Here is a 12,203-nt window from a genome sequence, read left to right on the forward strand (position 1 = left end):
GTTAAGAATCAGTACTATGATTATAAGGTTATTAAATGATTATACAATGATCATAAATATAGGTTACATATTTGGTCTATTCCCAGCAGTAAGATTTCTCATTTATATTTATCATCATCATTTATTTTTATTTTTTGGAAAATAGAATAAAAAAAAAAAGGGGACAGGAAATACTCAACTCCACAGTTGGATTTGATTACATTACCAAGAAAAAAAACTACACTGCACAAAACAACTCACCATTATACAATGCTACCTCTTGCTAAACTGCTTATAATACTCTAATTGAGGTCTATTTCCAACCACAATTATTCACTTACATCTCTTTGTAACTAACAATTTATATATTTAGTTCTGTTCAATATCCTAAACAGTTCCTCATCAAGACCTTTTATATGATATATGATTTGTCTTTGTAGATACAGAACTAGGGCAGGATGCTGTACAAACATATATTCAAAAATGGTTTTGATAATGCATGACAGATTTCAGGAAATTTAATAATTTCTAAATGTGGAATTATTATAGAGAAAAATATAAACATGTACAATTGCTTTTTGCTATGAGATCTAATATTTATTTTTAGAAATAAAATATTGGATATACTTAGATTTGTTTATTTATTTATTTTTTATGTAAAACTACAATAGGAATCAGAATAGGTAATAAAGTACCTGTAGTTGAGCCAAAGCTGTAGTGAACACTGGTTAAGCAAGTATGTTTCTGATAAATTAACTATAAAAATTTTTAAAAAGTTTTATAATTACAGGAAAGAAATCACCAACCAGAAGATGTAATTATTTCCTCATAAACTTCTTGTATTAATTAAAATGATACAGGCATTTCTGCTAGAGTGAGGTTTATTCTTAGAGCTCTTGTCATAGGGCTCATTCAAATTGTGCAACTGCACTGGCCCTCTGACTTGAATTTAACCTTGGCCATAAATGGTATTAGCTTAGATGAAATTTTTTTTGTCTACATCAAGCCCCATAAAGCAATGAAGACTCTACTCTGATTATTCTTATGACACAATGGGAAAGAATGCTAGTGAGGTTTGAGTTTTATAAATTAAAAGACAAATTTAGGTTTAATTTTGCTGATTAATCAGTTTTAATATTTCTTCATCTCTCATCTAATATTTTAATATTTAAAGTTTATAAAATATTTTTATCATGCGATTTCTTTAGTAAATTTATTTTTTAAATAAAAAAGATTATGCATAAACATGAGATATTATTTACTAAACATATGTTAGAGTGCAGTTTTAAAAATTATTTTTTCTTCTGAATTTGTAGTTTAAAATAAGTATATTATTTTAAACTAATCACACTTTTCTTAATAACAAAAAAAAAATGAAACTCATCCTTTTTACAAACTGTCTTATATATTATATAAATTAAAAGATTTTTCAAAAGTTCATTGTTATAATAATGCAATCTATGGCTTTTTACTACAAAAATGTGTTAACCTGAAAATAAAGATGTAAAAACTAAAAAAAAAAAAAATCTTCCTTAGCTGTTGATATGATATAAATGTACTTCAGCCTAGTTATCCAGGAAAAAAATTATAGTACATTTAAAACTGCACTGTTGGCCTGATAACAATATTAAATTAGGTTATTTCTACATCTTTTACCTAATATTTTAGTTTGAAATACTTTTATCATGCAGTTTCTTCATAAATTCATCTTTGCAATAAAAAAAGAAGATATATAAATTTAAGACACTGTCTACTAAAAATATCTCAAAATGTAGTTAATGATCATTCAAGTTTTGTTCAGACATGCTTATTATTGTGTATTGTCAATGTAATAATAATTAAAAGCATATTCTAAAGATAACAGAAACATGGGTTTAGAATTAAAACCTATAATTGCTTGAGTTTAACTAAAACGCTTAATAAGTGAGATTTCCAACAGCTCTTAAGATGTTATGAGGCATTTGATTTATTTATTTATTTTTATTCTAAGCTCTTTGGAACTCTGAATGCTTTAAGATCCAATGGCAGTGTATAATAAAAATAATGCTGACAGACTTAATTTTGTATAAAAATTAAGTGAATTGTGGCCACACTAAATATGCCTAATATGAATGGGAAATGCGTAATAAATCAAATTCTGTTTACAATTAAAACTAATATTTATTTTGATGATAATGCAATAGTAACATTTTATAATTTTCTTAAGTAACAATTTTTACTTGTACATTATCAGATAACTTTTAAATATATACAGCCTTTCAAAAGTCATGTAGTCCTCTATATTTCACTGTGATATCTAACAATAATAATAATAATCTTCACATCCATAAACAACAGTGGTATGCCAAGTGTCAGAAATGATTGTTTTTCTGCTCACATGCAATATAGTTGACCAGTTTGTCCCATTTGCAAGAAATTGAAGTAATGAATTTGGCATTTGCAAAGCAGCAACATGTGTTCACTGGACATATATTTTGCTTCAAAATCCTTAAAATGGTGTCAAGAGGAGTTTAAACATAAATTTCAATATGTGCAACCCCAAACAAAAGAATAACAAAGATAAAAAAAAAAAAAAAAAAGGAATGTATGTCCATCAGCACTAGCATTTAGAATTTTATTATTAAAGTCTTAATGATGTGCATCAGTGTACTATGAGGTCATCAAAAAAATCACTGACCAGAATGTCACAGGAGACTGCCTGTTTGATTATAAATGAATAAAATATCTCCACTTCTATCTTTACCATATTAAGTTGTTCAAGAGTTGAAAGCTCCAGAGAAAAGAACAAAAAAAAAAGAAAAAAAGAATGCATTACTGTTTCTGATTTCACAGGGTTTATTAAAAACAAACCTGGAATTTTAAGCATATTTTTCTCTGAAGCCCAGTTTCATTTGAATGATTATGTGTCAATAGCCAAAATTTGTGGATTTGGACTAAACAGAATTTCTAATTACATATATGGTATGAAAAACCTCACAGATGATTGGCACTGGGTGTGTGATAACAGGATGGCATGTAGTTGGTCCCTTTTTTTTTTACATATTGTCATCAATAGTTCCAAGTTAAAGATTGAATGTGATTTGAGTTTTTGGCAAAACAGAGCAGTATAAATTTAGCAGTTTGGACAATGAATTTGGAAAGTGCATGATAAGCAAGATATCTGGCAAGCTCTTTAGACTTGATGTCACCTGGCTATTTCTTAAAGGGGCTCTTTAAGAAAAGATATTTTTAACAATCCCTCAAGGTTTGGAAACACTAAAGCAGCACTGCAGCATTACTCATGCAACTTTTTTTTTTTTTTAATCAGGTTTCAAATCCATCAGCACTAACATTTAGAATTTTGTTAAGGTCTTTGTGCATCAGTCAACAAGTTTGCAAACTCATCCAGTAATGCTTTTATGAAGGTGGCACTCACTTCTAACACATGCTGTGAAGGTAATTATTATAATTATGCATAAAGATTCAAATGATGATTATTATTATTATTATTATGCATGGCAGAATATACAAGGTTGTGTGATTTTTGAAACCCTGCATTAATATTGCATACTCAAACTAAGAAAAGCACTTGAAAACAAAGTTTACTTTATATTCTGACTGTTACAAAAAATATATTTCTGCAGATTATGATCAAAGTAATTTTTTTTAAAATTAGATAAAAAAAAAAAAATTCATATTTTTATGCAGTATCATTATTGCCGGTTAAAAAACATCTATTTTAAATAAACATGATCTAGAATTAAAAGCAATTATTAACTCCAAAATAGATATATACTTGTTTGTTTTTATATATCTGCTTTGTTATATTCAAAAGATTAGAGTGTAATTTGATTTGGTTGTACAATAATAAATCATGGCGATTGCATAATAAAGCAAGATAAAACTGGAATAGAGATATTTTTAAACGGTGCTTATAATCTTAGATACCTGTTCATTACAAATAAATATCAACAATGCTGAAATATTACTTTGTTGGATCTAAGTACTAGTCTATTTTTGTTTACTTTCTGGAGAATTCCTATCGTGGGAATGCTTTAAAATGATTGGTAATAATCCCATGAGTGCGACTTTATTGAACAGATTTTATCACATTTCATTTTACTAAAAAGTTTTTATTAGATCACAGTCACAGAGAGCAGTTTGTTTCCTGGGACATTTTTGATAACAATATGTTAACACAACAACACATATTTATTTTTTTCATCACCATAATATGTATTATAATAATTGAAACTATAAAACACAGTGATTTTTTTGGTTGTCAAAAAGGGGGAGGGGAATAAGGCAAATTTTTGCAAAGTTCTTCACTGGCAATGGGTAAATATAACATACTATACATTTTTTTTTCTTTTCTTTTGCTATTATTCATGGATATTGTCAGTAAGGTCAAATGGGTCACTTCCTCTCCCTCTCTATAAAATTATCACTCATATTTAACTTACTGATTATAAGGATATATGATTACTAATTTTTTAATTTTCCTGTTTTAACAATTTTGACACCCCCCATGAAAATTTCTGGTGACACCCATGCCATTGTTGACAGTATCACTAAGGAATTATAATTTCCTTATGTCATAATTATATTCTTTCATTGTGGTTACTGAGTAGTTGGCATCAGTTTTTTGCATATTAAATTTTCATCTTGTACAACTGTAAATGAACAATACTTTAAAATATTTGATTTTTATCAGCAGTATGACTTATGTGTAGGTTTGGTGTTCAGACTTTAACATATATTTAATAAATATAAATAGCAGCAAAAATATTGTTTAAACTATTCTTCTTAAGATATTTCTATGCCTCTCACCCTATACTATGGTATAGGGTGAGAGGCATAGAGCTTTGTGTAGAATAGCTACACAAAGCAGTCATATGTGCTAACTGCTTCACATTACACTCCAGTTTAAATGATATAAAACACATTTGTTGTAATGCAGTAAAAGGAAAGAAGATTACACAGGATATGTGATAATACAGAGGTAATAGTTTAGATATTTTTAATGATGTCTAATTTAAAGGTCACATGTAATATGTAATCACATGCACAAAATAAGTCATCACTCATGCATTATTACCCACTATTCCCATGAACTCCAGTGAAAGGAAAGAGAAGAAATTATTCAAGCGATATTACACTGTTCTATTACATGGAATATTAGTATATGAATTACCATTCAAGATTATATAATAAATTTCAAGGAATGCATTTTTTAATAGGTTTTCTTTGCCTTATTTGTGTAATTAATTGCTTTTTAATACAATAGTACTCTATTTGGTATTAATAATTATGGATATTAATTATAGAAATTTGTTGCAAGCACTGTTAAGACAGACAGACTGACAAAGAAAAAATATATAATTATTTCTAATAATGTTAATCTAATAGAAAGATCTGCAATCACTCAGTATCCATACATATATTCTTTATTTAACAGCTAATCATAGAAAAAATTATATTCTGTTATGTATCAAAATATTCATAAAAATTCAATGGAAAACCTTTTAAACAACTCTGATCCTATTTTTTTTCATTTAGAGGTTTCATCACACGCAGAAACTTCAACTTACCTATGCATTTGCTATGCCATGCTAAATGTAAAAATTTTGTAAGGCTACAGAATTAATTTTTCTGAATTTTCATAGTGGACAACTTGATAAGAATTTTATCTGAATGAGCTAAAGAGCTATAATACCTTCCAGAAGCAATTCTCTATATTCCACTTTTTTTTTTTTTCTGGATTGTTAGTTCTATATCTCTACTGGTCTAAAATGACTACCAAAGCCTGACTAAATCTTGGAATGCCCTGGTTTACTAAAAATGATTTAAAGTTAAAGAACTCTATAGTCGTGACTATGAACTAGAGGCAAGAATTTTAATCTAGTAAAACTATAGATTCATCCAGCAAGAAATTACTCGATGAATTGACTAATGGACAACTCCAAAGACATCCTGGAAGAAATCAATGTGGACTTCAGAAGGACGCATACTTTTCAGAATAAGCCACCTGTGGAAGTTGGCATTCTGTGTGCTGTAATAGGTAAAAGCAGTACGATTATTTCACCTTCTTCACTGTATGGCACATGCTGATAATAGTGTATCAATAAACCTTCCACTGCCACCTGCCTGTGTGTTACTTTCTCCCATTCCACTGTCTTCCCTTCCTGGTGCTCCAAGTGCTGGTTCTTCACTTCCACCAGAACCACCAGGACCAAGTGGACTCCTTGGAAGTAAGGAGTCTCTTTGCAGCATTAGTCACCTTTGTAAGGGTTGTCGTATAGGCTTGTTATCCACAACCTTTTCAATCTCATTTAAGACACCTGTTGTTAATTTTGGAACTATCTGAAAAAAAATTAATAAAAGAAAATTCTGTTTTAATGTTTTAAAAGAAAATTAATTACATTTTGTTCAGGACAAAATATTTCAAAGTTCTTGTGCATATAACAGATTAATATGCACTTTTGCTATTCTTGTATTTAAGAACCTTTGTTTTGAATTTTAAATGTACCGAAATTTAGATACTAAGAGAGTGACAAGATAAAATCTACTGCTGTAACAAGATTCACTCTCTTATAGAAATAGTTTTTCAGTGTTTTAATTAATACAAGAATAATTCAATTCAAACCATACAAGTTAGAACCAATGAGCATAGTGGCAGATAAGAAAAATTTTTAGAATGATTATAGATCGAGAGGGGATATAGAGTAATACAATAAGTACAAACTAATGTGTAGACAAGTTATTCAAAGAGTTAGGCAACCTAAAGCGGATTATGAGAAGTCTAAGAATGCAAAGAAAAGCAACAAGGAATCTGTTGTGCATGTTAACAATAGAACGAAGAGGACAATTATTGGTTCATATTGGTTCACCTAATATGAATGGTATAACTGTTTATGATTCTGTACAGGTTGCTGATAAACTGAACAAACATTTTGCATCTACATTTACACATGAGATTTTCAGAAATGGGTTTTAGCATTAGCATAGGCATATGATGCAAGAAAGCAAGCTTATGCAGCATCAGCCAAAAAAAAAAAAAAAAAAAACTTCCACTTCACCCATCCGTTCGTTCGAAATATCTGTCCAGCTGAGCCTTAAATTTATTTAGGCTATCAACTTCCACAACAAGGGATGGAAGTCTGTTCCACCAACCAACTACCCACTGGCTACAGGCAAATTTCCACACATCTATCCTACATCTGTCTTTCCTCAATTTGAAATTATGCCCTCTCAGGTAATTATTCTGAGCAAGAGGGAAGAATCCCATCAGCATTGGGCATGCTCAAACCATTCAAGGCTTTATACACTATCAGATCACCTCGCCGGTGCCTACTCTCCAAGCACTGCAATTTGCAGAACTTAAGCCTTTCTTGGTAAGAGCAACCCTTTGTTCCATTCACTAACCTTGTTGTCCTTCTCTGTATACTCATTCCAACAGCTCTACATCCTTCTTGAAATGAGGCCTCCAGACCTGTATACAGTAGTCAAGGTGTGGCCTGACCATTGCCTTATACAAGGGAATAATCACCTCCTTATCCCTGCTAGAAAAATTCCTGTATATCATTGACAAGACACCATGAGCTACTCTTGCAGCCAGTCTGAACTGCTCAGAAAACTTCATATCTTCCTGCACAAATACCCCCAGGTCCTTTTTGTTCTCTACCACTGTCATTGTAGTACCACACAGTTGATACGTTGCTCTGGGTTTGCTGTTTCCCATATGTAGTACTTTACATTTGTCAATGTTAAACTTCATTTGCCACCTCTCAGCTCATCTGCTCAACCTTTCCAGATCCTGTTGCAGCAGCATACTGTCAATAGTGTCCTTAACAAACGTGCCAACCTTTGTATCGTTTGCAAACTTGGACATTAAGCTTGATATACCATCATCAATATCATTTATAAATACAGAAAACAACAATGGACCCAACACTGAACCCTGAAGGACTCCACTAATAACATTAGTCCACAATGAGCAGTGTCCATTGATTACCACTGTCTGTCTCCTCCCCTTCAACCATCCCTTTATCCATAGCACAGCAATTTGCCTCTAATGCCACACTGCTCCAATTTGTGCAGCAGTCTTCCATGTGCAACAGTATCAAAAGCCTTTCTCAGATAGAAATATATAATATCAAAGTTATTCCCTGCATCCAGTTCTTTTGTGACTGCATCATAGTATCCAATCTAATTGGTCAGGCAAGACTTTCCCTTAACAAAACCATGCTATGTCCGAGCTATAACTGAAGTCTTGTCTAGATGATTCTGCAGTGCTTCTTTAATCAGTGCCTCCATTAATTTTCCTGGAACAGAAGTCAAACTCACAGGTCTATAATTACTTGTGTCAGCCTTTGATCCTCCATTTTGTGAATTGGGGTCACATTTGCACATCTCCAGTCTATGGTACCTCCCCTGAGTCCAAAGAAGCTCTCATAATTATGGCTAAGGGTTTGCTTACTTCCTTTGCTGCCTCCTTTAATATAACTGGATAGATCCCATCCACCCTGGGTGCCTTTTTTATGTTTATCCTCAACAATTTCTCCTCCACTTTCCTCTCAGTTATTACAAAATCATTCAGCTCACTGCCAGAGTTTCACTCACCTCTGGCATTCCCCTTCCTGAATCACTCCTCATGTGTGAATGTAGATGAAAAATACTCATTTAGTTTGTTGGCCACCTGAGCAGGATCATCACCAGTTGAACCATCAATATCTAGTGGACCAATCTGATTCATCCCTTTCCTTCTAGAGTTTACATAGGTAAAGAACTCTTTCCTGTTTTTCTTTACATCCTTTGCCAAGGATTTCTCATAATCTGCCTTTGCCTGCCTAATCTCCTTTGTGACCTGGTTACAGACCAGCTTATATCTATCATAGGCTTCAATGTCACCTATTAATTTATATGTATCCCATGCATTTTTCTTCTCTGCCATATGTCTCATTGGTTCATCTGACATCCATTTAGGCCTAAACCTTGAACAATATTTCTTACTTGGTATATAAAGCCTAGTAGCTTCCAAGATAAATTCTTTGAATGCTTCCCATTTTGAATTTGCTGTTGGTAACATCATCAGTTGGTCCCACTGTATAGAATTTAAATACTGTCTCAGACCATTGTAGTCGCCTTTACAAAAGCAAAAACCCTTCCCTTTACCCATGATGGTAGTTACCTCTTTGAGTAAATCCCACTTCAGCACACTGTGATCCCTGCCACCTAGTGGCTCCTTTTTCTTCAGATTCTTAATGCATGAAGAATCACTACTGATAATCAGATCAAGAGTATTACTTCTTCTTGTTGCCTCCTGAACATGCTGATGTAGAAAACAATCATCCGATAAATCCACAAAAGCCTTGATAGTGTGTGAGTGACCAACCCACAAATTCCAATCAATATCTGGGAAATTAAAATCCTCCATTATAAGACTCTCTGATTTACTGGCCCCCACTCTATTTCCCTGTACAGTTTCTTATTATATTCATCAGAGTCATTAGGCATATAGCACACTCCTACTCTCAATTGTGATCTCCCAATGCTGATGTCACACCAAACTGACTCGACACTGCACTTTCCAGTGATGTCGACTGGCTTCACTTCCTTGGATTTTATGTGTTTCTTAACTAATAGCATAACCTTTTCCCCCTTCCTATACTGTCTATCCTTTCTGTACACATTGAACTCCCTAAATTCCAGTTCTGCATTCCTTATATCTGTGCGACACCACATCTCTGATATCCCAACAATATCTGCCTTTGATGTTTTGAGCAATACCTCAAATTCATCAAATTTATTTTCCAAACTTCTAGCATTGGTGTACACGCAAGTATACATGCACCCGTTTCTCTTCTTAGCTACCCTAACACAATCCACGTGTTTACTTGTACTGCAATGACTCCCTGCAGTCTCTGAAATACCCTGCATCTTGTTTTCCAGGCTGCTGCTCATTCCAATAGAAGCAGTGCAAGAATCATTTTCACCTCTGCCAGTGGCTACTGTTAATCTATTAGTCCTTGTGTCCTCCCAAGCTAGCAGTTTTCTGACCCACCTAACACTGCCTCGATAGCATCAGCCAATATTCTTGCACCCTTTCTATATAAATGTATCCCATCCCTGTAGAAGCAGTCTCTCCTGTTAACAAATACAGACCAGGCTGAAAAAATTTCTACCCCTTGAGCCTTGCACAATCTTTCCAGGGCCGAATTGATTGACAAGGCTCTCATCATATAATCCCTCCTATCGTGTATGAGCAGAATTGCAGACACTTTCAAATTCAACTCTAATTCACAGCTTTTTTTCAACAGTGACCTGTACTTGTTAAGTAATTCCATTGTCTCCTATTCTTAATATCATTAGTGCCAACGTGTACAACAATATCACCTTTTGTGCCCTTAAAAGATGATAACCACTCTACAACGTCATCAACCTTTGTCTCTGGCAGACATACCCTGGTCCTATTCCACCTATCCTTTTTATCTACCATGTTCCCCGTTTCCCTGACAATAGAGTCACCAACAACTACAAGTTCCTGTGGGACCAGTGCATTCTGCCTTTGGGGTTGCCGCTGTGTTGAATGATGATCAAGTGCAATCTGTGGCGTTGATGTGGGCAGCTGAGAGCTTGATGGGCCCCTCAATTTAGATCCTTTGAGGGCATCCACCCTGTCCTTCAAGCTCTCATATAGGCCTTACACTCCTTACATCGCACACACACAAAGAAATCCCCCATGGCAATATCATGTCCCGTACCCGATTGCTCCACAAACATCAAGCAAGCAGTGCATTTTAAAAGACTGTGTTTCAGAGGGCAATTGCCCCCCCCCCCCCTCAGTTCTCCCCTGAGCCACAGCACTCCCATTAGCTTGAGCCTTTTGCTTTGCTGCTCTGGTCTGGTCTGAGTCATGATTTCGTTTTAATTTCAATAAAATTTCAATTTCAGTACAAAATTATAACTCTAAACTTGTATCCCAACACAGTTATAGCACTATATATCTATATATATTTTTCAGTATCGAGTATTATCTATGAGTTCTGTTTATATAACTTCCGTATCAAGTTATGTATTAATTAATTATGTTACGTTTGTAAAATCTAAGTCGTTATATGCATTTTGTTAAAAAGTACAATTTAATTGATAATGAAGTTTAACAAGATTAATAGATTTTACTGATTAATTGACAATATTATATAATATACTATACTATTCTAAGCTAACGCTATCTAGTTCGGGATATAACGTTGTATCGTATAACAATGGCGGCAAGTTACGAATGGTAAATCTACAGACACTTAAGTATTAATTAACTTCCAAAATCTCGCCGTCTCAATTCTGAATAAACCAAGGATCTTGACTAGGTCTATAAGCTGCTTATAGAAAATAATTTAATATAACAATTGGTCAATAAAGCGCCTAAATATGGCTAAAAAACTTCTCTCATTCAGTGAAGCTGCAAAACTTGTAACAGGTGGATTGGATACCCTTACCGATACTAAGTAATAACCTACAAAATCTCTATCTAAGTTAAACTTTAAACTAAGTATCATAACTAGGAATATAAAGCTACTCTAGAAAATAAGTTAATATGCCAATTTAAGCTAATAAAACAGAAAAAACTTCTCTATTTCCAGGAGCAGTAAAAACTTTGCCTGCACAAGGCTACTCTCTACTATAGCAGAAGTCTAATACTGACTGGAAGTTAAATGATCTTATAATAACAGAGGTAAGGTGAAAGAAAAACTGTTGCATCTAAAAGTGAACAGAACATGTGGACTGATGGAAACTATCCAATTATATTAAAATAAGCTCCAAAAGAGGTAGTAAGCCTTTAGCCATCATAATGAGAGCATCCTTAGATTCAGGAGAAGTATCTGCAGATTGGAAATGTGCAAATGTCCTACTCACAAGGGTGGCATGGATTTGTTAAAGGGAGATCATGCCTCATCCCAGATTGTTAAAGGGAGATAAAAATCTGATTAGCTACTATGAGGTTGTTAGAAAGGAACGTGATGCAAAGAATAATTTTCACATCATATACTCAGATTTAAATAATGCCCTTGATACTGTACTGCATGTATGATTCCTATATAATCTGGAGCAATGTGGCATTAGGGACAAGTTATTAGTATGAATTAAGAAATGGTTAAGTAGTAGGATACAAAGAGTGGTTATAAATGGTTACTGCCTGTCATGGACTAGTGTGATGAGTCCATGACAGACATTGGGTCCCTTAC

At 33.3% G+C, this 12,203-nt stretch overlaps 1 protein-coding gene across 1 annotated transcript in view; it reads right to left on the minus strand.

The window, feature by feature from the left end:
• Positions 1 to 5,737: 5,737 nt before the first annotated feature.
• Positions 5,738 to 12,203, minus strand: part of LOC150079251 (voltage-gated potassium channel subunit beta-2-like) — a 313,834-nt gene continuing 307,368 nt past the window's right edge. Inside the window, exon 17 of the mRNA XM_090383003.1 lies at positions 5,738 to 6,321. Within this exon, the coding sequence (XP_090239129.1) occupies positions 6,235 to 6,321 (87 nt within the window). The 3' untranslated portion in view covers positions 5,738 to 6,234. The remainder of the gene's footprint in view (positions 6,322 to 12,203) is intronic.

Source organism: Mastigoproctus giganteus, chromosome 10, assembly GCF_048544385.1.
Source record: "Mastigoproctus giganteus isolate SK-2022 chromosome 10, ASM4854438v1, whole genome shotgun sequence".
NCBI classification, from domain to species: Eukaryota; Metazoa; Arthropoda; class Arachnida; order Uropygi; family Thelyphonidae; genus Mastigoproctus; species Mastigoproctus giganteus.